Source organism: Salminus brasiliensis, chromosome 3 (genome assembly GCF_030463535.1).
Source record: "Salminus brasiliensis chromosome 3, fSalBra1.hap2, whole genome shotgun sequence".
In the NCBI taxonomy this organism is placed as follows: Eukaryota; Metazoa; Chordata; class Actinopteri; order Characiformes; family Bryconidae; genus Salminus; species Salminus brasiliensis.
The window spans coordinates 2,802,145-2,829,991 of NC_132880.1; the positions used below are offsets into that span (position 1 = coordinate 2,802,145).

General features: G+C 41.6%; 3 protein-coding genes and 1 long non-coding RNA gene across 5 annotated transcripts in view; 1 reads left to right on the plus strand and 3 right to left on the minus strand.

Moving 5' to 3' along the window:
- Window positions 1-1,634, plus strand: part of gucy2ca (guanylate cyclase 2Ca) — a 21,854-nt gene extending 20,220 nt beyond the window's left edge. The window contains exon 28 of the mRNA XM_072675167.1: window positions 687-1,634. Within this exon, the coding sequence (XP_072531268.1) occupies window positions 687-861 (175 nt within the window). The 3' untranslated portion in view covers window positions 862-1,634. The remainder of the gene's footprint in view (window positions 1-686) is intronic.
- Window positions 1-9,741, minus strand: part of LOC140551650 (uncharacterized) — a 10,820-nt gene extending 1,079 nt beyond the window's left edge. Inside the window, exons 1-3 of one of the 2 annotated variants that reach the window (XR_011979274.1) lie at window positions 8,837-9,741; window positions 7,883-7,976; window positions 2,310-6,764 (exon numbers count right to left, since the gene is read on the minus strand). Coding sequence is in view for 1 of the 2 variants with exons in the window: in XM_072675165.1 (XP_072531266.1) it covers window positions 3,076-6,764; window positions 7,883-7,976 (3,783 nt within the window). In the remaining variant the exon portion in view is untranslated. Of the gene's footprint in view, window positions 1-2,044; window positions 6,765-7,882; window positions 7,977-8,836 lie in introns of those variants that run through there. The other variant, XM_072675165.1, reaches the window with a different exon arrangement.
- Window positions 9,742-9,952: 211 nt separating this feature from the next.
- Window positions 9,953-27,825, minus strand: LOC140551028 (uncharacterized). The gene is made up of 14 exons (XM_072674398.1): window positions 27,771-27,825; window positions 26,745-26,803; window positions 26,404-26,648; window positions 25,057-25,155; window positions 24,170-24,343; window positions 17,801-18,040; window positions 16,968-17,080; window positions 16,785-16,838; window positions 15,998-16,040; window positions 15,540-15,713; window positions 14,918-15,051; window positions 14,609-14,671; window positions 13,302-13,432; window positions 9,953-12,844 (listed from the first exon to the last, which is right to left on the minus strand). The coding sequence occupies exons 1-14, from the start codon at window positions 27,801-27,803 to the stop codon at window positions 12,769-12,771; spliced, it is 1,638 nt and encodes a 545-aa protein (XP_072530499.1). The 5' UTR covers window positions 27,804-27,825; the 3' UTR covers window positions 9,953-12,768.
- LOC140551652 (uncharacterized) lies at window positions 22,881-24,055 on the minus strand. Its single transcript, XR_011979275.1, has 3 exons — window positions 24,032-24,055; window positions 23,184-23,238; window positions 22,881-22,982 (listed from the first exon to the last, which is right to left on the minus strand). It is a non-coding gene; the product is annotated as an uncharacterized lncRNA (long non-coding RNA).
- Window positions 27,826-27,847: the final 22 nt, after the last annotated feature.

Below are 27,847 nucleotides of genomic sequence, written 5' to 3' on the forward strand. Positions count from 1 at the left end.
TGACTTTGAAGTTGTTTTTTTTTTTTTTTTTTTTTTTACATTATTTCAGTTTTAATTCCATTAAAAGTTCAGAAGTTTTCTCCAGTTATTTTTTTGCATGACAGTACTAATATACTATCTGTAAAAAGTTATGAAATCTCTTTCCTTGAGAAATATCATTAATATTACATGCAGTAATAGCTTGTTGGTGTAGATTTCACTATTATTAACTACACAATGAGAACAATATAAAGTCAAATGCCTCACCACACTTTTAAAATCGAAGGTACTCTGATTTTAGAGATGACTTTAGAATCATCTATAGCTCTATTCATTGTTCTAGACACATATAATTTCACATTCAAGTTTAATAGCTGTCTATTATCATGTATCATATAATTAAAGTAATATACACTATATTGACACAAGTATTGGAAACCAAAGTGTGCCTATCTTTTTCAGCAATGGGTGCACTTTAAAGTAGCTGAATGCGTTCATTAGAAGGGGTGTCCACAAACATTTGGACACATAGTGTTTATATTAAAACAATATTAATGCAGTATTAATATCAACATTAATATCAATACTGCCTTAATGCAGTATTTGCATTACTATAGTACAACATTTTAATGCAGAATTGATGTACACATCATTGTAAATTCAGTGTGTCTGTAAAATCTGAATCTGGTGATTTAAAACCTCCGCAGGGAGAATTTCCAGCGGCTGCAGCAGGACCTGGCTGAGATGGTTGTGTCCACGCTGGCTAAGCGAGGAAACGAGAAGAGGAAGACACTGTCCACACGCCTCCGCCGGAGCCAGAGACACGGTAGCGACGGTCTCCCAGAATACCTGCACTTGGCTGACCCCAGCACTTACTTTTAGCACATTTACACTCACAGACACACAAACCTGACCTACTTCTGCAGGAGTAGGAGACTGTAGACCTAGGGGGGGTTTGCCCGCGGTAAAACACATCTGACTGAGTTAACATTCGTTTAGATTTTAGCTAATAGAATGAACAGCTCTGTGTCCTGGTTTAGGAAAGACTCCACGCTGTTCAGAAGATTGGCTCACTGTAGCTTGTTTGTGCTTTCATTAGTCAGATTCACAGCTACATATATCCAGTCATTTTATTGTTAGCGGCTGAGATCTGTTGATTTGTTACCAGATAAAGTCAACAGTGGCTTTAGATCTGAGCAGAGCATCAGTTCTGCATAGTTATTTTTCCTCATTTCAATTGTTTGTTTTATCTGAGCTACATTTAAATAGAGATCTGGCCCAGGAACAAAGTTGGAACAAAATCCTGGGCTGGATTTCTACTCTCTGGGCCTGTATTTTCCATCTCTACAATAAAAAAACAGTAAAATAATTGAAATTTCATTAAATCTAAACATGTAATTCTCATTTTGGGATCAAAATGACATATGTGTTTTATATCATGGCTTTGTTACTGTTTTTTTTTAACCTATTGTATAAAAGTTCTTTAGAGGTGGAGCAGTTCAACTGTTCGACTGTTTCTTAATTCGCTGTTATTTATTTGTACTGGCCTGAAGCCGCCTGAGCACAGTTTTCTTTTTAATTTCAGGAATTCACACTGCCAACATTATGTTATACAAAAATAAAGTTTTTTGACACAAAAACACTGATTTCATACTTTTAGTACATTACAGATAACAATTTTATATTAATGAACACTTTTACCTCTATTCAAAATACAACACTACACAAAGAGATGCTTACATACTAACATCCAGACATGGTGGTGGTAGTGGGACGGTGTGGGGATGGACCTGGACAACTTGCTATTATTAAAAGAAGCATTGTTTTTCTGTATCAGGAAATTCTTAAGTAGACTGTTTGTTCATCTGTCAAACTTCAGACAATGAATTATCTACCATCCCAAAAGCGGGAACGACAGTTAAGTGTGATGCTTGCTTGACCAAGAAGTTCAAACTATAGGTTCTGTATTACTGATCATACAATTACACCTGATTTCCATTTACCCAGACATGATGGGAGCAATAACTTACGCAGAGAACGTATCATACGTTCAACTTAATGTTGCACAAAGAATTTCTACGATATTACAACAGGACATACAGACTGGTGAATAGGACGCAGCAGTAGGATATACTGGTTGCTTCATAATAATAATAATGATATCTTCCTTTCATAGGGAAGGAGGTCTTCATAGTTGCATATTACCATTGATCAAGCATGAACACAGTTCTGATTCCCAACCATAAGAAAATCTCAGTCACAAACACAGTACTGATTCCCAAGTATTTAAAAAAGGTTAGTTATATACTGCCCCAGACGTACGCCCTTACCCTACATAGGCGGATTGGCGGCTCCTTCGATCCTGGCAAGATACCAACGGCACAGGGCAGTGTGCACTTACTCCATGGTTGAGCTCCTGTCAGGATGAGGGGACCTCTCCTGCCCAAGTGTGCATGTGGGGACAGGAGGACCAGTTCCCCCTAAGCACCCCTGTTACTGGTTAACTAACCAAAAAAGCCTGTTTTTCAGTATGAGGATGTCTCACAACTCCTACTTCCCAAAGATATGACTCTACTTCCCTCCAGGTTAGTTTCCAAAGCAACATGTTTTCACAAATATGATTAAACACGAGCCTTTAATATCTGTCTGTATTGTTGATTGTGGACGTGTCACTTCAAAACAAGGGATTGAGTGCAGGGGTGCATCTCACACACAAGATTTCAAACACATGCTAGTCTAAGTAGTCTTAACAACCTACTTCAGCCCAGCTGCTGTAAGATGATACACAGAAAAACTGAAAGCAAAATAATGGAAAATATTTGAACCAACATGCACCCAAAACCAAAAAACACACTTTTCTCATTTCAAGTAAATTTACATAAACAGAATATCATTTCTTATTGTTTAATTTTTGTGTACATATTTAAATATCAGCAGGACAGAGTGAATCATTAAGAACCTGTGTTTGGAGGGACCATGCTGAGGAGTTTACACACGGGTTTAGAGGCAGGCACAGTGAGGATATAGTGGTTTCAATCATATTAATATTAATATCTTATCCGGCCTGTGGTACTACTCCTAATCCAACCACATCGTTTACATCTCTTTAGCGTCTTCTTTATTTGTCGTTGAGTGTAAAATATCTTTTCCATCAGCGATGTTTTCCAGATGTTTACACTCTTCTTTCATTCTCTGCAGTCTAACAATACGATCCTCAAAGCCAGGCTTTCTCTCCTCCTCCTCTGTCTTAATCAGCACATCAAAGTACTCTGGTGCAGATAGGGATTTGGGCTTTAGTGCGATCGCATCCAGCCTCCACAGACACTTCAGAGAAATGTGAACCAAGTCTGACAGCCTGCAACGAATGTTGTCCAGCTCGTTATCTAGCTCTTGTAGTATTTCCTGGTTGCTCATGAACGTTGTCTTGGCCTTGTTGAAGTTGTCCATCAGCTCTTTGACAGTCTTCTTCTCTTTAATGGTTTCGTATGTCCACACGAACTTCTCCTGCACATGAAAGGAATAATGGCAGCTTCCAGGGCACATGACACAGTTCCCCTCATCATCTATTACAGCACACGTTTGTTTGTCATCTTCGTGGGGAAGAAAGCAGTTGGAGTGACACGTGAAAAAGCAGTTGTTGCAATTCATAGTAAAGCAGTTAACGGCCGTTCGCACTGCCTTGACCACATCCACCTCCTGCACGAAATTTTCATTTTCCCTCATTTTTTCGTGCTCATTTTTCAAAAGCTGCTTTGTGCTTTCAATCTCCGCCATCTTTGAGAGGCCGGCCTGGATTTGTGGGGTGAGGGACTCCATGGCTTTGGAAAGACATTCACGCTCTTCCAAGACCTGGATGGTCTGAGTGAGGTCTCTACCTTCAGTGTCGTCCAGTGCTTTAAAAAAGGCTTTCATTTTTTTCATGTTTGAGTTCCAGGCCATCTCGTTCCTTTTGTCATTGTTGGCATCTTCATCATCTGAATCACTGTCAGAATCATGGGGAACGGTTTTCTGAGCATAAAGAGCTGAGTTGTTGAAACCGAAATGAGTAGGCTGCCCTTTTTTGTTCTTCTGGCAGGGCACGTTTGCTGCTCTGATGGCCTCTAAAGCTGGGATATCTGACCCATCTGCAAATGTCACCATAATCATGATGTTCTCTGCCATGTCTTTGCCAAAGATTGAGAGAACAGAGTCAAAGATGTACTTCTGGGTGGAACTCAGGCGGGCAAGAGAAGCTTGAATGACGAAGCAGACCGCATCGATATGTTGAATCCCAAAAGGATTACACAGGAATCTCTTAATCTGCTCTGTGACCTTTTTGTCCTCTTCTATTCCACGGGTATCCCCAAACCCTGGAGTGTCCACTATGGTCAGTGAGTAGGGGATCTGAAAGCCTGGTTGGTTATACAGCTCATATGATGTGACTTCACTCGTCTGGCTTTCCGCCTGTGATCGGTTGGTTACTTCATTGATCAATTTAAAGCGATAGCGATCCTCCCACTTCACACCCAGGATGTAATTGATCATTGCGTTGACAAGGGTGGTTTTGCCTGCTCCTGTTGCCCCGAGTAACAGTATCACTTTGTTTTTTGCTGCCTCCACCTTTCGTCCAAAGACACGCAGATTGAGACCCTCAGTCTCGTTGTATCTGGTGTTCAGGTTTAGTCCGTAAATGCTTGGACTGCCCTTTTCTAAGGTGAAAGACTGAGCTAAGAACTGCTCGCTCCTCTTTTTCGACGTTGTTTGTGTAGGCTTGGCAGAAGAATTTAAGGTAGTCAGCACAGTTTCGGCACTGGGAAGACTCATTCCTGCGCTAGCACAGTTTGCTGAAACTCTAACTGTGTAAGCAGTCTCACTTTTCAGTGCTTTAATGGTGCATTCCCTCTTTGTAGACTTCAGAGATACCCAAGGCTTACTTGTTTTCTTATCTTCTGTGCATTCTCTGTATTCTAAGACATATTCAATGACCTCCGCTGCATCTCCAACAGATGTAGGGATGTCCCAAATGACGGTTATTGAACCAGATTCTGAGCGCTTCTCTTTGGGTGGTCCAGGGGGGCTACACGGACGAGTCTTGAAAAAACATGTCTCATTGCTAGCGACACTGACCCCTGGGCAGCACACAGCCTTGCAGATGAAGCGATATTCTTCCTGTGGTTTTAAATCCTTGATGGTGATTCGAAGGGATTTTCCCTCAGTGTTCACGTGAGTCCAGTCTGAACTTCGCTGCGTCTGGTATGAGATTATGTAGGACTCCACATTGTTGTTACCATGGGTTGGGGGCTTGATTTCCAAATGAATGCAGTCATGTTCAGCATGTAGGAATGATGGAACTGGGGGTTTTGAGGGAAGCTCAAACTGTGAACTCAGCAGTAGCCCCTTCTCATAAACATGGATGGATGAGCCCCTGATATCTTTGTTTGGGATGGATGCAATGCAGAAGGAGACGGTTTCTTTGCCACTGTTGGCCTCTTTGAATTCTTTGAACAGCTGTACATTTTGCCTGGTGAGCACAGCCCCGTCGCCAGAAAACCACGGCTCTTCCTTGGAAGAACTGGGCTCGTAGAAGAACTCTTTGTCATTGTTTCTTGACAGTTCTTTTAGATACTTCTCCACACCGGAGAGGTAGGAATCCTCCTGTGCTATGGACGAGAAGGCGAAAACCACCACGTAATCATTAGCTGACTTAAACATTTCTTTGATCAAGTCGTTGCTGGAGGAAAACACCGGAACCTCTTTCATGACGTCCAAGTAAGACCTAAGGACATTCATCTCTTTTTCTTGGTCATTTAGACAAGCGGACATGAGACCACCTTGGAAGGGGGATCTTTCCACACTATTTAATAAAGTCACAAGCTCTCGCTCTTCTCGTCCTCCCCCCCTTATACATGGGAGAAGCTTGCAGAGCTGTTTTTGGAAGACCATTTTATACTCCGAACACATGTCTTTGAACTTTCTGAGCCTAGTCTTGATTTCAGTGAACTGAATGGCCATATCAACGTTCATCAAATCCTGGCATTGCATAATGGCATCGTCCAGGTCATCAATGATATGGTGAGCACGACGTACCAGGCTAACGCTAATTTCCCTAACCAGACTAGCTGCTGCTGAATCCAGCTTCTTCAAGGGATAAAGCCATGCAGTCATGGGAACAGCATGTTCTCCGTTTTTCCCCAAGAGCCTTGGCAGCTCTGCATACACCTTAATGGCATCAAGGTAAGAGACTGGATTGTTGTCCAGAGCAAAATCTCCATGGAAGGTGCAGTTGAATTTCTGGCTCTCCTGCTGTTCAGCCTCAGTCATTTTTAAAGACGCCTCACCCTCGACAGATACAAAAGGGATCTTTTTGATGCATGCTTGCAGGGTTCCCTGTATTTCCTGGTGGTTTTGATGGGATGAAACCTCTTGATCAAACACAAAAAAGGCTTGCGCTCCGTACAGGAGGCCGGTAACAACATGCGTGGCAGAGCCCTCCTTAAACACGTTACAGTGCTTAATGTTCCCTGCCCCGAGGTGCTCCATGGTCAGCTGCTCAAACCGTGTAGTGGTCTTGTACTGCAAGGTGACCCGAGACTGGTGCTTAGATTTTTTCCTATTGCTTAAAAAATCTGCAGAGCCTTTCACACTAACTAGCCCACAGAGAAAGCTAGCTTCAAGCGATGCATTAACATTCAGAGCTTCTGACTTGTCTTCACTGGAATCTGAGGCGATGATTTTGAAGTCAGTGTTCGGCTGTGGACGCTTGTTTATATTTTCCATCAGCGTCTTTGAATCCCATAGTGTGATACCTGTATTTGAAAACAACACAAATCACAGCGGGAATTAAATGCTGATTAACAACACTTCTTGCAACCTGATCTGGAGCTCCTGAAGGGCCAGTCTCCAGCAAAGTTTGGTAGTTGCCCTACTCAAACACATCCACTTTTGATCTTTGATCTTTGTCCACTGCAAAGGCACTGCATTTCTATTGACTACTGCAGTCTCAGAAGCATGTTTGGTACTTGGTAGAGCATCCTATGCTGCTCAGATATGCTGCAAACGTGATGCATAGACAGACACCAGCTTCTGGCAGTGTTTCTAAAGGGATTTTAACCCTTTCCTCATGGGCAGTGGCCTCTAATATTCTTGGATTTGCTGCTGCAAGAACCCTTTTCAAATCCCACCAAAGATTTTCTATGGGGATCAAGTCAGACTACCACTCCAGAATCATCCAGGATTAAGGTATGCTTGGGATCATTGCCCTGTTGGAAGGTTCAATGGTTCAAATGTTCAAATTGATCCTAGGGTTTCCTGATACTTCCTGATTGACTCCATCTTGCCCTCCACACACAGCAGGTTTGACCTGCCTCCTCAGGAATCTGGTTGGATGTTTTCCTCTTTCTGCCACGTCAAAGTAGTGTAACCAGTGTTCCTTTATGTTTATGTATGTAACTTTCTATGCTCCCAACTGTATATCTAGAACCATTCCATGCTAATGAAGCCCTTCAGTTTGCAAGTGTGTTTTCTTATGAGGGATTCTATTCAGGAGGCTAAATAATTATAAAACTGCAGTTATTAAAAGTGCCATTTTGTCTTGAATTTGGAGAAAGCACTGAGCTTTTTAAATTTATCTTGTTTGATTGATTCGATGCAAACAGCTGAACGTTAGTAAATTTTGCTAATGCAACTAATTTCCAGCGGGGGTTGAATATTTTGGAAAAATTTGAGAGCTGTGTAGACTATAACAGTCTGAGCATACATTAGTCTTTGCTGAAACATATTAAAACCATTTAGATTAACATTGGACATCACAGTCATGTAATGATTTTTTAAAACATTGGCAGGAGGGTCAATAATGCATATTTCTGTAATAATTGGAGGAAAAAGGACAAAAATCATCTGCATCACTTATTAAATCTTCCTGTACCTGGGATGAGAGTATCACTGCGGCAGTCGTACAGCATTCCCAACTGGAATGGTCGACCAAGGCCAGCCAGTTCAATGACTTCGCTGTCAGACATCTGTCAGGATCAAGTTTCAGGGTTCAGGTTTATTTGTCATTTGCACAACATGTCAGGACATTTATACATTGAAATACTTGTGGTGAGGCTCAGGTTGATGCTCTACAGGAGGACAGAACTATATACATACTAAACATATTAAAATAAAGTTATATAAAAATTATATTAAATAAATACAAAATACACACAAAATACAGAATATACAAAGACAGCAGGGATCTGTAGAGATTCTCTGAAATGTACATTTATGAGACAGGTATAGTCTGAGAGAGAGTGAGGCTAAATATAAATATGTATGTTTATGTCTATTCCTGTTGTATAAAGTGACTAATGATGTTGTCCATATCACTGGTCTATGGTTAACAGAGCAGTGGTGTGTATGTTTTTCAGAACCTCTGTGTATAACATTGTTCTGTGTAGCACTAAAAAAGGTTTAACCCTTTATTTCTAAGGTGTTTCTGAGGTGTTTTTGGTTTATTCTGTTGTGTATGGATGGAGCCGGCTGCTGTTGCTGCAGCTGAAGCAGATCTTTAAGGCACATCTGCTGTTATAATGCAAACACAGCAGATAGATAGCTGACATTCAGTTGACCTTTTGTAGTTTGACCACCTGTAGTTACTGAGTAATATACCTTAGTGTGTGATAAGCCTTTCTACATAAAGGGTTCATTTTGAGTGCATTGTAGCACCAACACATAGAAACTGTCATTTTCTATTTGTAATTTATACAGAATGCAGTTGCTTCTGAAATAACAGTGATATGTACTGTATGCTCTTTGGATATTTCAGTGTAACCCACCTTAAGCATGAGCACCTTAAACTGCTAGTAAGCAAAAATGTAAAAAACCTGAATGGTCTTACCTTTGGTCATATAAGGCCACTCTTACCGCCAGTCCACCAGCTGCTCTTTTCCTCAGATTTGCAATGCAGGCCCACTATTTATAAGGCTCCTTTCAAGTCACATGATCCCACAGTCAGGGCTAATGGAAACTGAAAGTATGTCACTTGCAATGAATCCAAAGTGCAAGTCTTTATTGCAACCACATGATGCTTTACACCTAGATAAAACTAGTGTGGCTGAAATATTGGGTTCAAGAAAATAAGTATTTAATATTTAAACATGGAAATCTGCTGAATTATGACCTTTTCCAGAAGCGTATGTCGTTCATGGGTTTCATGCTGTCTCAGCAGATGTCACATGCTTGAAACACATGACGTGCTTGTTCTCGGTACACTGATGTTTTAGAGGAAATCAATACTAACCGAGTAGGTGCGGCCTTTACAGCAGGCTCTCTCTCTAATCTTTTCCCAACCCTTTCAGTTTCTGTCTGCCTGCAGCTCAGAGGCTCATAAGCTCCCTATGAGGCTGATGAACAGCCAGTTCTCCAGATCACACTGCTGCTGTGTCCTGCTTGAAGATCTCTTCTTTGATTGGAGGTAAGAGTTACTGTTGTGTGTGTGTGTGTGTGTGTGTGTGTTCTCTAATGAAAGCAGCAGACTCCAGAATGCTGAACCTTATTATGCTACAGTGCACTAGAGTGCACTTCTAGCCAGGCTGAGGCTGAGGCTGAGTGCTATGATGGAAAATGTCATTTTGAGGGTATTATTGTACTTTAAGTATAGAAAAATAGAACATAAGCTTAACTGTGTTCTTAACTGTGCTAAAAATGGAACTATTGTAAGTATACTACTGCATATGTATTTACATTTTTGCTTAAAGTGAAATGAAACATTTTACAGACACATTTACACAACTATTACAACTATTTACAGCTATTACAACTGCATCCCTATGAAACATTAAGTGTATTAGAAATGTACATATACATATAAATATATTTACATTACAGTACAAATATATTTCAAAATTCCTACCAAAAAAAAAATGTATTACTGTGCTGTAGTACACTTTAATACACAAAATGAAAAGAATTTAAGAATGAAAAGTATTTATAAATTAAAATGGATTTATAAATTAAGTCATTAAGAATTTAATGTAAAGTATTTATAAATGAAAATACATTTAAGAATTACATACAGCTCTGGACAAAATTAAGATACACTTAAGTCACCCAACAGCAATGTGAAAGACTAGTGGAGAGCCTGCCAGGAAATAAGAGCTGTGATTGGCAGTCGAGGTTATTTCACCATAGTGATTTCTGAATTCTCTCAAAGTTAAGATATTAGTACTGTGTTTAAATCTGAATAATAACTTCTTTGCATTATAATTATTATAATATTTCCTTTGCATTATTTGAGCAGTTGTGTTTTAGCAGATGTCATTTCTGCAAATAAATAAATGCTCTAACTTGCAATGTGTTTATTTGGAATTTAAGGGAAATGTTGTCCATGGTTTATGAAATACAACACAAAAGTTAATTTCCCTTAAACACACTGCCTACAAATAGTAAAACCAGAGAAGCTGATCATGTAGGGTGGTCTCTTCATTTGAGCTGTATCTTAAAATTGGTTCACACTATTCCCTCAGTCGGACGGCTTTTCTCTCCTGTGCAGGTCATTATTTCACAACAGCAGCACATCAGCTGGAAGCTGCAGTAAATCATCATGGGTAACGACAATGGAGCTGAACGCAGGAAGAAAGAAGAGGCAGAGAGAGAAGCAGAGCGGCTCAGGAGAGAAAACGCAGAGCTTGCAGCAGCCAAAATCAGAATGGAAAATGAGAAACGACAAAGAGCAGAGAGAGAACAGGAGAAGAAAAGAGTGCAGGATGCCCAGCGGAGTAAGGAACGCGCAGAAAAGGAGAGAATCCAGAGAGAAAAGCACCAGGAGAAAATCAGAGCATCTTAGTGTGTCCTAAACATGAGAAGCGCTGATGTCAGATAAAAGAACTGGTGCCTTACTTCCAATCAATTAGGATTGCTCCAGTGTATCTGATCTGTGTGTGGACAGATAACACATTACAAACACTCACCAGTGATTTTTAAGAACGTTGTCCTTGCTTTTGTTAAAACTGTCATTGGTAAAACACCAGTAGAGATGTATTTGTGCTGACACAGGCAATTTTCAATAGATTTTCCCCACAGTAGAGTTGCAGTTGCAGTGCTAACCGGTTCCACTTTATATACCATGGTATGAAAATGGATGGTTATCACATTTGCTTATCACTTGTGCTAATGTCTGTGTAGAAGAGACACCTCTGCTATAAAAACCATGTGAAATATAATCCTCTTCATCTGCAGTTACTGGTTATTTCCCAGTTACACACCAGGGAAACAGATGCTAACAATAAAGGTGTTCAGACAGCCCCACCGGTTTGTACAGAAGTCCCTGTAGTTACTGAATAACTCACCTTAGTGTGTAACAGGCCTTTCTGTGTTAGGGGTTAAATGATAGGGAGATTGATGAGTGTATTGCTTACTCTACCATTAAACACTGATCTTTAATTTGTGCTAATCATCAGCATATTCATTAATGATAAAAATTAGTTTAATATTAAATAGTCCAAAGACAACACTACAGTCCAGCTCCTGCAATGATAATAATAAGGATAATAGTAATAATAATGTAATGATGTTATACTATAACATCATTTGAATATTGTTCTTATTTGAGTGCTTATACTTTTCATGCTTTAAGCACTTTTTAATGGTGCTGCCTCTGTAATAAGAAATTCCATTTACTGTGATATTTCCTAAGACGGTTATCTCACCGGGGAAATCTCATACCATTACAACCCTGTCACACCGTCACAGACAGCTGGGTATGTTTAGTATGGAGCTACATTACAGATTCAGCCTTTACCTACATGCTAAGATCTGTGGTATCTGCAAAGCTTTATCTTCACATTCTGCCGTCATGAAAATTATATTTCTACACATAAATGATTGTAGTTCTGCAGACACCGCTTCTCTTCTCTACACCCCACCAACAGTCTATGTTCACACCTTCCGCCTGCGTCATTTAAACAGCAGTGCTGCTTGCGAATATCTCGCGAATATAGCGCAGTGGTCTCGAAATGAGGGGTGTCCAGGTCAGTTTCTGGAGTATCTTGGCAGCGGAAAACATAGCAGGAGCTCCACTGACTGAAAACAGCCCAAACGCTCATCAACAGTCAGACGTTCGTTGCTATCTCGGCAGTGAATTGTCAACACAGGTGCGTGCAGCCCGGCGCTCGTACACCCCCCACGCTTTACACCACTGAAATAGCAACCTGCCAAGGTCAGTCAGACTGCACCTGGCTCTTAAAGGGATGGCGAGAGACACGCTGATTGGTTTATTACTGCATGTTATGCCCAAAACAAACACCCATGATTAATTAAGAGACTTAGTACATGTCTTTTGCTCGTTTCAAGCATAACAGGGCGTACTTTTCCCATTGTTACCATAGCAAAGACACACTGATACGCCCTAAATCAAGCTGCTTGGTACGATCGGTAAAATAGGCTTAATGCGGCCTGCCGGGTTTTACCTGGACTTACTGGGTGGGTGGACGATGCACTAAAACAATGCATTGAATTATGGGTATTTGATTCAAATCTCATTCCCTTCCATCATTCCCTCATAAATAACGGAAGGTCATCAGGAAGAGCTGAACTGAAAAGGTGTTATACAATACATTTAAAGTGGTTCTGTACATTTAAGCCATTCATTTACAGTACAGGTACACAATATATAATAGTTATAAAATATAATATATATAAAAATTCTACAATAAATGCTACAAATGAATTGGTCTGATTTTAAACCCGTACTGGATTTTGCTCATTTCCTAAACAGGAATCCTTTGTGGTCAGGGTGCTGTGTGTAGAGGTGAACAGCAGGACAGGGTCGTGTTAGAGGGCTCCTGATGGTCCATCTGCGTTGCACTGAGTTGTTGCTTCCCTGCAGAAGGAACAGATCCACGGATCACTGAAAACACACACACACACACACACACACACACACACACCAGTTACATACAGATAAATAAAAAGATACAGGCAGTCTTTTATACACTAATCCACTTGTTGTCATTAACCACACTCTACCGCCATCACACACAGCAGTACAACAGACTACAACACCTGCATTTAACCCATCCTTGCCAGTGAACACACACCCAGAGCTGTGGCTGTGTCACTTCAGTGCCCAGGAAGCAATTTGGCTTTAGGTACCAAACCTGGGGATCGACCCAGTGACTGACCTCTGCCATGTGCCCGCCAACATTGCTCAAGAGTAATGAGGGGAGAGAGCGCCATCTTGGGATTCGGCTACTTGTGACCCCCGGCCCATAGTGGTAGCACATTAGACTCTCAGGACACTCAGGGCTTAAATGAATATGAAAAGAATGAATGATACATAATCTCTCTCTTTCTCTCTCACTCACCCCAGTGTGGAGTCCTGCAGGGGTGGGTTGTGACACGTATGATGGAAAGCTCGTGGACATCCATCACAGCACACCAGATTACCCTCCTCAGACTTACAGATGAAGCACTCGTCATCATTATCCTGATCTCGCTGGGGTTAAGAACACACACACACACACACACACACACACACACACACACACACACCAACAAAAACCCTTATAGGTGTTCTCATTTAATATTAAAGATGAAAACCATCACCAATCACCAATCAGGGCTGGAAATCTGGAAAATTGTAACTGTTGTTTTACTATGTACATTTCTAGCTGAGATCTGACCATTTTCAGCAATTTCAGCATTTCATTTTAACCCTTATTAAAGATTTCAATGGTGAATTTCCATGAGTGAAAACTGGTGTGTAATGATTCACTGTTGAGACAAATATAGCCACTTTATTTACTACCCAAACCCTCCACAGTGAACCTTCATGAGTTTTATATGGAATATTGATGATGGCAAAATAGTGGCAAATCTGATAAAGCAAGTTGTCTCTGGGTATTACTGTCCCTTACAACAACCAGTATGTACCCTGATGTGATGTGTTACTCACTTTCTGATAGCTTTTACAGGCGATAATCTTTTCAGACGTCTGGTTCAATTCTCACTGGGCTCCCAAACATGAACATATTGGCACCATGCTGCCTAATGCCAAGTGGGTCAGAGGGGTATAAAGCCCCCCAGCAGCATTGAGCTGTGGAGCAGTGGAAGAACTGTGTTCTCTGAAATGATGGTGGTGCTCCACCCAATACTTTTGGGAGGAGCTGAGTTGTTGAGTTGTGGATGAGGTGGGGTGGTGATGATCATCCAAAATCCTGACCTCACTAACGCTCTTGTCACTGACTGCAATGATTGCAATCCTCACAGCAATGCTCCTCCAAAATCTAGTAGAAAGCCTTCTACCCTGGACAGTAGAGACGGTTACTCCAACAAAAGCAGGAGAAACCCTTCTTAATACTCTTGATTTCGGCCAAAACAAGGAATTGTTGTAGATTGCAACACTGTGATGAATGTAAGGATGCAATACTTTGCCAGGCCTGCTCCCGAACCCACCAACCCCACTCTGAATGACTCTGCTTACATTTTAACCACTTAATTACGCACAAACGTACAAGCTCATTTCTAACAGTGTCATTGCAAGGAGCAGACCCAAGGTGGCGCTGTGATGAGAGAACCCTGCTGAAGTGATGTGATCATTTGCTCTGGTAAGTTCACAGGGCAGCTAGAGGCCGAGGGTGTGACCCTGGTGACCGGGCTGGGCTGGACGTACCTCGTTTTCTCCTCTGCAGGTCGGACATGGACAGTTGGCCGCATCAGGTTCCAACACCCTGCGCTAAACAGAAGGAAACAACGTAAAGCTCATAGACAGTCATAAATCTACTCTACCTCCTTCACTCTGCGTCTCACTCCTTTCCTAAATCTCCTCACCGGGAGGAAACTGGATGGAAAGGTGGATGAAAGTCTTGCTTTGGTACTTTTTAGATAACAGACTTGGAGAATTCACTGGTTCAGAGGAAAGGGTGAGGGCTGTTTAGTTGAAGGTCGAGTATGCAGGCTGAAGACTGGAGCTGCTCCTCACCTGTATGAGAATTCCCAGCCGTTTTCTGTAGCTGATGATGTCTCGTCTCCAGTTTCCGTCACTCAGGTTCTCATTGACAAACTGCTGGGGGGTCTTCCAGGAATCCTCTGTTCTGATGCATTTACCACGTTTCTCTGAGGTACAAGAATTTAAATCACAGCAAAACTCCTGCTGACATCTAAATGTTTGTGGACACCCCTGCTAATGACTTATTTCGGCTACTTTAAGTTGCACCCATTGCTGACAAGACCATGCTGTCTAATGCCAGGTGGGCTAGAGGGGTATAAAACCCTGTGGAGCAGTGGAAGAACTGTGTTCTCTGAAATGATGGTGGTGCTCCACCCGATACTTTTGGGATGAGCTGAGTTGGTGAGTTGTGGATGAAGTGGGGTGGAGATCGTCCATAATCCTGACCTCACTAAAGCTCTTGTCACTGACTGCAATGAGCTCCTCACAGCAATGCCTCCTCCAAAATCTAGTAGAAAGTCCGTAGATCACACCACTGGCAGCCATACATGCCCATGCCATAACACTGCCTCCACCATGTTTGACAGATGGTGTGCACTACTCATACTCTTAGCCTTAGTATTCCATTATTATGCAGTGTTACAGTTACACGCACCTGTAGCAAAGCGCTTTTTGTGTAGAATGCCTCTCCCGGTAGAGCATGTGACAGGAAAAGAGTCGCCTTGGAACTGTGCCAGATCAGCATGATCTTCCCCATCCTCATCTTCGGCACCACTCTGGTGTTCTGAGCTGGAGTCTGAGAGCGTAATAACGTCCTGCGTGTGACTGTCTGAAGACAAATGATGAAGCAAACGAAGATGAGCTTGAAGCAGAAGCTGCCAGGACCTCCAGCCCAGGCCCTCAGACTTCTCTCCCTGCCTACAGTCCTACAGTCTCAACTCACACTAGTTTAGCCAAACCCACAGTAGTATCCCCAGTATAAATATAAATATACAGAAGTCCCATTCATTAGATCAGTTCTGAAATGCCACAGCATGCGTCACTCTTGCACTTTATCCAATAAAAAGTTATGTAACGTTAGTGACGGAGAAAGAAAATGACAAAGCTACTAACTTGGTCTGGATCTTGTGCTGGATGAAAACAGCGCTCTCCTGCACTGTGGTTAAACATACACACAGACGTTAAGATGTTGTTTCAAACTGAAGGAGCAATGGATGAATAGTGTTACTGTAACAACAATGACTTTCACAGTCATCACAACAACCTTTATGACCTTTACAGTCACTACAGTAACCTTTACAGTCATTATGCAGCCATTACAGCAACCTCGCATTACAAACTTTTGGTTATTATGCGAAGTTCATAGTCATCATTGTGACCTTTATATTCACAACAGTGATTTTAACAGTCACTACAGTAACCCTTACAGTCGTTATGTAAAGTTCATAGTCATTTACTTACAATGGCCTTTAAGATCTTTACAGTCACAGTTTACAGATCTTTACAGTACAGTTACAGTGAGCTTCTCGGGAGTCATAACGCTACATTCATAGTCATTATAGTAACAGTTACAGTCACGACAGTGGTCTTTACACTGATATAGTAACCTTTACAGTCATTATGCAATATTCGAAGTTGCCATAGTGAATTTTACAGTCATAATGTGAAGATAATAATCATTCATACTGACATTTACAAGCATAACAGTGATCTTTACAGTCATTTTATGACCTTTACAGTCACTACAGTAACCTTTACAGTCATTATGCAGCCAGTACAGCAACCTCGCATTACGCACAGCAACCTTTACAGTCACTAAGTGAGATGGTGCATGCTATTCATGTGTATGAAGGCAGCAAAAAAAATCCAATCTTTACAAACACAAAAAGAGACACAGTACCTCCTCCTTCAGTCTCCTCCTTTGTTTAGGTGACTGAGAGGAAAGGATGTCCTCCTGCACACAGCAAGTTACAGAGAACAGTTAGAGACCCAGCATGGTCATGAAGTCTCAACTGCACTGGACTGTTCAGTGGTCTATAAGTGTGTGTTCTAGTGTGAGGCCTTGCATGTGGTGGCAGCTTACCTCTAGGAGTCTTTGCAACTTCACAGTAGCATTAAAGATGGTATCCTTTCCCCCAAACTTCTCAAATTGTGAGGGGGTGAACCACTTTTTTTCAGGCAGGATGCACGGCTCACCTACCAAATGGAGATAGACAGAGGAGGTGGGCACAAAGTTATAGTAGATACTATACATAACAACAGACAAATTAGCAAACTCTATGAGTGGGCAGTTGAGTTTTTGTCCACAGAGCACTACTAATTTGATTTAACATGCTAAGTGAAGGCTTTAGACCATTTAAATTGGCCAGGCTGGAGCCAGGGAATATGTTAGATGGGCCAGTTACTCTTTATTTTATCATTAATTATGAACAACAAGAGACAAAAGTCAATTTTTAAATATAATTTTAAAAGAGATTTTACTATATTGTAAACCTAAAAATGGATTTTTACACTGGTGTGTCGCTTTGTTGCCTTGTGTTTGCAAAGGTAAGGTGACTCACATTTAATACCTTTAATAATTATTTATTAGTCATTTATTCGTTATTAGTTATTAATTACTGCCATCAGGAAAGACAATTGTGCTCTCTCTGACTCCGGCTACCGATGGCAAGCAGCATGACCCGGGATTTGGGTGGTCTAATATTTGGACATGACTGTGTGTTGTTCCCTTATTACATTATTGGGTAGTCTCCTAGCCTCCCTTATGAGGACCAGTTTAGACCAGACCCTGTTCACTCCACTGTTACACTGTAAAAACAACAAGCACAACACGCTGCACAGCTATAAACTGCAGCCTCTTCCATCATTAGCATCCCTGTTTATAAATAACCGGGATAGTGGTGAACGCTGACTTACTGCTGGGGGGCCGCTTGGTGGGTCTCTCCTGGTTAAAAGCCTCGACAGAGGACGGACCCAGCTGGTCATTCTTGCTGCAGCTCCTGGACTTAATCTTCCTCTTTCGCCCCAGTTCCACTGCCTTCCAGACTGGCTCTTTTTTACACTCAGGCTTGGTCTCGGACTCAGACAGGGACTTGGACTCAGACTCTGTCTCCATCTTAGTTTTGATGTCTGACTCTTCACCCATCATAAGCAGTTCTGAAACGATGACAGTAAAACAGGTGTGTGAGTTTTATACAACCCGACGTATTTCCCTCAGTCTGGCCTGTGCGGTCAGAACACATACACTTTATGGACAAAAGTATTGGGACACCTGCTTATTTATTGTTTCTTCCGATATCAAGGGCATTAAAAATAGTTGATCCTGCTTTTGTTGGAGTAACTGTCTCTACTGTCCAGTGAAGAATACTTTCTACTAGATATTGGAGCACCATTGCTGTGAGGATTTGATTGCATTCAGCGGCATGAGTGTTCATATGGTCAGGATGTCCCGAATGATCACCACCTCACCTCATCCCAAAAGTATTGGATGTAGCACAATCCATCATTCCAGAGAACAGAGTTCTCAGCGGGGCTTTATACCCCTCTAGTTCAGGCCTGGCATTAGGCTAGAGGTTTATGTTCATCTGCTCTAGAGAGTCCTATTTTATTGGCAGTACTTTTCTACAGGGACTAGGCAAGCAGTATGTGTACGTGTGCCCATTTGCTGAATGCATTCATTACAAGAGGTGTCCACAAATATTTGGACATAATCGCATTACTATATTGTGAAACTAATTAAGTGTAGAATGAAACTGCCCTTGGCTACCAGGTGTGTGACAGAACTAGTATCACTGATTCGTCAGCGCATTACACAACACCACACACACACCACTGAATCACTGAACCTCCCCCTACCTGAAAACACCTTTTCATGTAGTTCCTACAACCTTAACTCAGACACCCAGGTTCACTAAGCTGCCACTGTTGGGCCTTTTAGCAAGGCACTTAAGCACTTATGCTTCGGGGGTGCTGTAGCACGGCTGACCCAGAGCTCTGACTCCAGCTTTCTAAGCTGTGAATTTATTCCTCAAATTTGGTTGTGCCAATTAACCCACCTGTCCGTAGTACCCCCTAGCACTAGCAATGCTCCCAACACTAGGAGAGTAAGGACTTAACACGTCTCGTCTGATACAGGAAAAGCCAGCCACCACCTCTTTTTAAATATCGGAGGAAAGTAGTGCCGGGTTCCCAGCTCCTCCACTCCAGCTTCCAGATGCCTAAAGAGTGAGAAAGGGAGAGAGCGCCCTCTACCCAATTGTGCAGTCGGTTAAAGCTGGTTCACTGAGTTTACTGGACAAAGGTTCAAATTACTCAGTTTAACCCATATCTTGATAATCTTTGTGGTCGATGATCCCGAGCTTCAGCCAACTTAATAATCGAACCTTGTCCCCTATTTGCTATATTTGGTTTAACGTTCAATGAGTTCTCGACTTTCTCTGCCACTTATTCTGACGCCCTTGCTTTTTGCACCCTTTTAGCTAGACGCCCAATTCTGATTCAGTATAAAAGTTCCAGTCCACCTTCATTCGATTGCTGTCTTACAGATGCTGCCTTATTTCTCTACCTGGAAGAAATTAGACATACACTTAAAGATAGCACAAGTCAGTATATTTGCATATGGGCCCCTTATTGTCCTTATTCCCTGAGGTCAAGAGGTCAGGCATCATTTCACAGTAATTACATGAATGTTTTTTGTTACATTTTTTTTTGTTAATGAGCAATATTAATGTTATTATTCATTTTTAATCTGGGAGGATTTGGGATGGTTTACCTGGGCTATTGATCCTATTTCTGTTTTGTAACCCCATTTTTCCTAATTTCCTAATAAACAGAATGGTTTAAAAAAACAATTGTGCTCTCCCAGACTCCGGATGCCGATAGCAAATCGGTATGGCCCAGGATTCGAACCCAACCCCGACATTTAAGGCCCAGTACTCTTTCTATTATTTTAGCCACATGCTTAATACTGCACTACTACTATCAGTACATCTCACCTAAAGGCGGTTCCTCATTGTTTTCTTACACCTTCACCAACACTCAACCCCACAGGGTTGCATTCCTTACATTACCTTTCAGTATTGAGAGCTGTACACACCCCAGGCGACACAGCTTTGCATATTTAGAGCTTAAAAGCAGACCATAAACACACACCTCCAAAAATGTCCAGTCAAGCTATTGTCCTACTGTCTGCACTGATATATCTGCCTGTTCCGAGAGCTGAAACTTAGCTTTGTTTGTAAAAGGCATCAAATTACAGCACTAAACCATCTGATCTGTCATGAATAACTTGCATCAAAAAGAAGAAATAAAGGTCAGGCTATGGATATAAATGTGACAGGTCTTCTTACCTACTATTACTCAGTCTAGGATCCCTTTCAGTTTCGCTAGACTTACATGCACACACACATATTCATGCACAAACACCTTGGAAAATAGCCAGAAGATGACAGGCAGAGGTGGAGTTTACCTCTATTTGACGTGCCTCCTCACTGTCCTGCTCTGTCCTGGTTGTATTTCCCTTACGTTTCGTCTCTTTCCACCCCTCTGCTCCTCACTCTGCTTTTCCTCCTCTCTCTCCTTCTGTTCACCACGTGACTGCCCCTCTGGCTGTGTCATTTCAGGTCAGCTTGGCTGCTTTTCTAAAGGCCCTCTTCTGGTCTCCTCTGAGGGCCTTTAAAGTGGGCCTTTCTGCCTACAGCTAGAGTTCAGTGTGTTATCTGTTGTGCTAGTTAATGTCTAATAGCTAATAGCTCAGTGTTGTGTTCCTCAGCATACATGCTCTCTCACTACACTACCCAGCATGCAGACACCCACAGATACGTCATACAGCCATTCTGGAACCCCTGCAGTTCTCATGCATTTAAAGGTACATGGTGTTAACAAACATGGACAGTCCCATACATTATTAATAAAACAATATTTAGAATTTTATGCTATTTTAGACAATTCAACCGACCACTACCAGTAAAGGGCTCTGTTTAATCCCACTATTACCAAAGAAGAGCCCCACCAGTTTGCACAGACGCCCCTGTAGTTACTGAGTAATACACCTCAGTGTGTGATAAGCCTTGCAGCATTAAGTCGTTTATTTAAGCTAATTAAGTCTTTTATCCATGAAAGTGTTAAAATGGCTAAAATGTTTTGCTACACTGGCGCTCTTACATGCGCAAACCCTGCATTTATTTTTTTCTGCATGCATTTAAATATTCACACCTCAGGGCAAGAAGCAACAGGGCTGGTACACTTTCTGTGTGAGTCAGAGCTCTTTACAGGCCTCAGGTGATGTGAGTGGATGTAAATGGGTGGAGAAGTGTGGAAGTATATTGGAGTAGTGAGTCACTGTGTGCCTTGTTGTCTGGGTTTTCCCGCTTTGTTGCTCCTGAATGAAGCCAGTCATAATGACTGACAATAGGAAACCTATTCACCTACTACTACTTCTGTCACACTAATCTGTCAATCATTACAGCCAAAAAAACCTGGAAAATTTTTAGCATGGAAAAGTTTTAACACGTGAGTGAGATTTTCCGGGTTAAGAATTGGGAAAACCCCATCTCTTCTGATGATGATGCATCTTGAGGGTAGAAGAATCTCTGTAAAGCTCCAGCTGCTTTGGGATGCACTGCTTTTTTAATATATAAACTTAATATGGCTCCAGTAGAAGTCTCAGTAATCACCACAATTCCCAGCAGGGATCCCCAAAAGGTGGTATGACATATATGCACAATGCATGCTAGAGTACAGGAATATCCGTAAGTCTATATAAATAATTAATTTTGGAGCATTTCTATTGGTTCATTCCTCATAATATAACATATAAAAACAACAGATTTCTCAGATGATGTTTAAACTCTCTGATTACAATTTTTTTTAACTTTCTATATTTAAAACACCAATTTTTGGGAGGATTTTTGAGGCACACTAACGCTTGCCTGGTTGTATTTTTAGCTTATAGATCAGTGGCAGGACTAGCAGTCAGAATTCACTGCAGAGTATTTCAGGGATTCCCAAAAGGTTAGGCTATAGGGCTATTATGATGAGGCCCATTTGGAAAGCCCAACTGGGTTCCAGTAAAAATGCATGTACAAACCCACTCAGAAGTTTGGCCCACCTGGACCCCACCTAGCCCACGTTCCACCCATGTGAGCCCCACATGAGCATGCTGTCTGGGAAAACATATGTAGGGCTAGTTTTGAACTTGATTTTTAATCCCTTTTTACAGACACTGGGTAATTTTGTTTTTTACATAACTTGTGAAATGTGATGTAGTGTGATGTAAGTTAGATGAGATGTTATTGTACAGTTTAATTCTTGCAGAAAGGAAATAAAGAACACCGTTTTTACATTTATACCATGCCTTGTCCTTTTTTTTGACATCAAACTAGACAACCAACAAGACAAACCAGTCAATACAGAATTGTCTGAATTGTCAGAGTGAATCTTGGGATATGTCGGCTGGTGAAGGATCCATCCATGGATGTAGCCATCGAAAACAAGGGCACATTTCTTAGCCATATATGAAGGATCCTACGAAATGAGCCAGCCTAGATGCAGCCGCTGTGACACATTCGGTCTTCAAATGCAGCCTCCGAAGGCAGCAGTCCGTGAATTGGGACACAGCGGACTGAAGGAAGTGCAGTTGCTGCTGGGCTCTCTTAGCTAGGGCACTGGTGTTGGATGTCTAGGTCAGGTCCTCTGTGTGTTGTTGTAACGTTAATGGTAAGGAGACAGTGGTCGGGACAGGACCTTCTAGTTACAACAACACGTTATCCTGACCCTGAAATCATGCACACACACACACACACACACAGACACACACACTCAGTAAATAGATGAATAACAACCAGTCTAAGAACTATCTGTGGCTGTAGGGCCCAGGGGGGAGGTCCCGGAAGTCCCAGGGGGCATACCTGGCCTCTACCATGATATTAGAAGTGAGGGCTTTCATATTGTTATGCACACCCACCTGTAGCAAAGTGCCTTCTGTGTAAAATCCCCCTCCCGGCAGGATTCTGATTCTGAAAAGACTCAAATTGGAACTGTATCATATCGGCATGATCTTCATCACCATCATCTTCCTCTCTATTGCTGGTCCTGTGGTCTGTTAAATGTAATTACAATTATATAAAAATACATACAAATACAAATTCCACATTTACTGAATACACGCAGGACTTTCCCCAAACCAGTAACTAAAGTGTGGGCAGAGGACCCGAGTCTGGCTTCTAGCTCAAGCAGACATCCCCCAGAACTCCAGTCCAGGTTATCACAATTCTCTCGAACCATGGCAGAAGATACTAACCTGAAACAGGTGTGTTTTTTTCGCTGGGTGGAAACAGCGCTCTCCGGCACCGTGGCTAAAGACACAGGTAATATTCAGATATTAAATCAAACCATATCTCTTCCAGAAACACAAAGTCTTGACCTTTGCAGTTACTATGTGACCTTAACAGTCCTTACTATCAACACAGTGACCTTTACAGTCATTTTGTGAAAGATGGAGGTGAGGTTGGAGCAGGGAAGGTGAGGGCAGAAAGGAGAAGGTATAGGCGGAGGTGAGAAGGTGAGGTTGGAGTAGAGAAGGTGAGGGCAGAAAGGAGAAGGGATAGGCGGAGGTGAGAAGGTGAGGTTGGAGTAGAGAAGGTGAGGGCAGAAAGGAGAAGGTATAGGCGGAGGTGAGAAGGTGAGGTTGGAGTAGAGAAGGTGAGGGCAGAAAGGAGAAGTTGAAGGTGGAGGAGAGGAGGTGAGAGCTGAGGGGACAAGGTGAGGTTGGAGTAGAGAAGGTGAGGGCAGAAAGGAGATGGTGTGGGAGGAGGAGAGGGGGCAAGAGCTGAGGGGACAAGGTGAGGTTGGAGTAGAGAAGGTGAGGGCAGAAAGGAGAAGGTGTGGGTGGAGGAGAGGAGGTGAGAGCGGAGGTGTGGGCGGAGGGGAAGAAGTATGGGTGGTGAGGAGGAGGTGAAAGCAAAAGGAGAAGATGAGGTTGGAGCAGAGAAGATGAGGGATATGCTGAAGGAATAAAGGAAAAGGTGAGGCTGTGAGGGCAGAGTGTAGGAGGTAGATAAGGAAGGTCTTTATAGTCTTTACAGTCATTAGAGAGACCTTTCCTGCCATTATGTACCCGTTATAATCCTTATATAAGGTTTACAGTACCTCCTCTTCCTGTGTCCTCCTTTTTTTAAATGATGGAGAGGAAAGGACGCCCTCCTGCAGAGAGCAAGTTCCAGGAAAGCAGAGAAATGAAGTTCATCATCTATACACCCCCTTATTCTTGTGTATGTACTGACAAACGTGCAGCTTTTTGCTTATCTCTGCCGCTCCTACGCATTACCTGTATGAGTGTTTGCAAGGTATGCTGGCGGTAGAAGATGCTGCTTTTCCACTTTTTCCTTCTCTCCTTTTCTCCAAACTTCTCAAATTCTGAGGGGGTGAACAACTGTTGTTCGGAGAAGATGCATGCCTCACCTAAGAAGAAGCAGGAGCAATGAGAGATAGGGAGATTGTTAACGGTACTTTTGCTAGTGTGGACCACACCCTGAAGTGAGACAGGAGGGCAGACTCAGGCTGGGAGTCCGGATCGGCTTTTCTATGGTTTGCATGTGAAGCCTGGCTCGAATAGGGGTTGACTGTGAGGGTGTACAAAGGGGATGAAGACCTAGAGATGGAGGGGTTAAATGTGTGGTCCTTCTCTCAAAATTAAGTTAAATTCTTAACTTCCATTTAAAAAAATACAGGGGAGGGGGGCTCGGATGGTCCAGCGCTGTCAGTGTGATCAGAAGATCGCTGGTTCGCATCCCAATCATGCTGCTAGCCATCGGCAGCCGGGGCCTCGAGAGAGAGAGCACAATAGGCCTTGAGGTGGCGTCTGCTAGCCGGTTCGTCAGAGCCAGGTCGTATACCAGGTCGCTTCCCTCCAGGCGCGTTGGCAGTTCGGGAAAAAAGGTGTTTTTTGGAGGGGGTGTGCGTTGGTCTCGCCAGTTGCATGTGATGGGGGGAGAGAGAATATGTAGGGGGTGGATAATTGGCAATCAAAATTTTATATTAAAAAAATTTAATTAAATAAAAATACAGGGAAAAAAGTTAAGTGGCACAATCATTGACCCTATATTTGGGAAATTGATCATTCAGCCCCAGTCGATACCACAGCTGTAAGTCCAATCAAATATATGAAATCTTACCGTTGTTGAACTTCTCCTTGTCCAGCACACCTCCTTTATATCCACATCTGACTAGAAGCTTAGAGTTCCTCCTAATGTATTCTCTCAGAGCATTGCTGACTGTGGAGCCAGGTTCAGATGAATGGGGGGTAGAGAGAGAGAGACAGAAAGGCAAGGTATACTAGAAGTGCACAAGCAAACATCCGCTGTTTCAGCTGTTATACTCTCATAGCATTTGTTTGATCAATTTTTAAACCTGTTGTCAGGAGATATGAAAGACAATGTGCCTTTTCTTTTATACATCATCAAAGAACTGAGCAGAGTCATACTAAGACATTCTAGGGCCCTGAGCTAATTCCTATGATATCTCGTAGCTTTACTTCTAACCCAAATATTATTTTCTGTCCTTAGGATGTTAAAATGTGGCCTCAATATGGTATACTCTGCCCTAAATATAGCTAGTAATGGCCTTCATATCTTCCTTCTTAGCCTCAATATATTGTCTTTTGGCCTCAATATATAAGCATGTGACCTAAGTTTATTTACTTGTGGCCTCAACATATTCAGTTGTGACATAAATATATTAATTTGTGCCTCAATTCATTATCTTGTGTCTTCAATATTATCTTGTGGCTTTAATATATTCACCTTGGCTTCAATATATTATCTTATGGCCCTCAACATATTATCGTGAGACCTTAATATAATCTTGAGGCCTCAATATATTAAGTTGTGGTCTCAACATTTAATCTAGTCACTTCAAAATCTTCATTTGTGCCTCACTACATTATCTTGTTGCCTCAACATTATTTTGTGGTTTTAATATATTAATATATTATCTTTAATATCTTTAATATATTCATTTTGGCTTCAATATATTATCTTGTCGACTCAATATATTATCTTATGGCCCTCAACGTATTAATTTGTGACCTTAATATAACCTTGAGGCCTCAATATATTAATTTGTGGTCTCAACACAAAATCTTCAATTGTGCCTTAATACATTATCTTGTGGCTTTAATATATTTATTTTGGCCTCAATATATTATCTTGTGGCCTCAACCTATTCATTTGTAGCCTCAGTATATTAATTTGTAGCCTGAATGTAATGTTTTGAAGAAGTGAAATCAGAGCTGCCTCCAAAATATATGTAAGTGAACATTCCAGCTAATGTCTAAAGGTACTGGCAGAGGTCCTAAAGCCACTCATTGCATGCTGGTTAGATAAATGATTTAATCATGTGTAAATTATTTATCTTTATCTTTGGATGAGTCGAATTTATAAAAACAAAATATCAAAGCAATCTGAACCCACAGCATTGCTGGAATATTATGCAGAGCTAGATCTTCAAACTTTTGAACTAACCTGTGATTTGCCGTGCTCGTCTGGGCAGTTCTGACCTTCTCCTTTTGGGTGTCTTCTGGTTAGAAGCCTGGACAGAGAATGGCCTCTGCTGACTTTTCCTCCTACAGTTTCTTATCATCTTCCTCTTTCTCCCTGGATTTCTCTTCTTCCGTTGCTCCTTTTCAGGCAGCCAGTCAGAATTTCTGTCAGACTCAGACTCAGTCATCACCTCTGTATCTGACTCCTTGACCATCATAAGCAATTTTCTGAAAGAAAAGACTTCATTAACAGTGCAGGTGCACTCAACTGTATTGAGGTAATTGTGATATAGGTTAGGTAGAAAAGCCATAAAAAAACCATACATATCAGATGAATCAGATGAGTCCAAATCGTTTCTCTCTGTCGGTGTTTGTTTTTCCATCTTTGAAGAAATAAACAAGTTTCAGTGTTAAAAAAATGAATGTGGCTAAAACTACAAGGCTAAATCTACTAGGAGGTAAATATGGCTAACAGCTACAAGGCTCAAACTACTAGGAGGTAAATGTGGCTTAATGGCATCTTTACAGGATGACCTTCTTAAAAACGACTTCTTATCTTTCAATGGAAGTCAATGTAAAAAGATTGTATTCCAAATCACTCTGAAGCATTTCTATTGGTCCATTCATCATCAAATTGGCAAATTTACATTATGTGGAAAAACTGGACAATGGAGAGCTTTACAGCTGTCTACCTATTTTATTTAAAAGTAACAGAGATGTCCCCAAATGAGTTATTTTTTAAGTTATTGATAAACAGCTCACAGCTCCTCAGCCAAAGTTCAGTCTCAAACTCATGGTGGATGTTATTTTTTAGGTCATATTTTACTATAGTAATCAGATTTTTAAAGGTTTAAAGATGATTGGAGTAGTGTTGGTGTTCTGTAGTTGGTTACTTGTTCAGATTTTTAAGGTTGATTTAACATCTATTTAATGACTGACTGCTATCTGGGAAAGTTTGGATTTAGGATTTGTAGCAGGGAAATTTAAGATTCTTCCATTAAAAACTAATGATAGTTGTTCTTAAATACTAAAATAATTAATCAAAATCAAAGTGTGTTAGCAGTAACTGTGCCCACTGTCCCCTGCTGTATATAGTATAATCTAGTCTGTAAAGGTCTCATAGAAAGCTCCATTTCCAACCACACACATGCTTTTGTGGTTTGGACACCTGTGATGTCAGTAATCATCTGCATGCTTTGACTCAGAAATGAAACTCAGCGAAAGTCTCTAAAGCTGTTAAACTACTGCACTGAAACACCTGGCCTGGCGCTAGAGAGTAAACTAAACGAGTAATCTGATAAACTAATAATAAAAACACAACATGGATTATCATATGAAAGAGTCACTCACCTCACCTCCTTCAACACGATCCAGACTCTTCATCAGGTATGCTCAAAAACCGGCACATGCACACCTGAAAAAGAGAC

Coding starts and splice junctions, on each gene's coding strand:
- LOC140551028 (XM_072674398.1), bottom strand. CDS start 27,803: ATGAAGAGTCTGGATCGTGTTGAAGGAGGTGAG. Junction 25,156..26,403: donor ACGAGCACGGCAAATCACAG/GTTAGTTCAAAA, acceptor CTGGCTCCACAG/TCAGCAATGCTCTGAGAGAA. Junction 18,041..24,169: donor AGATAAGCAAAAAGCTGCAC/GTTTGTCAGTAC, acceptor TCATCGTTTCAG/AACTGCTTATGATGGGTGAA.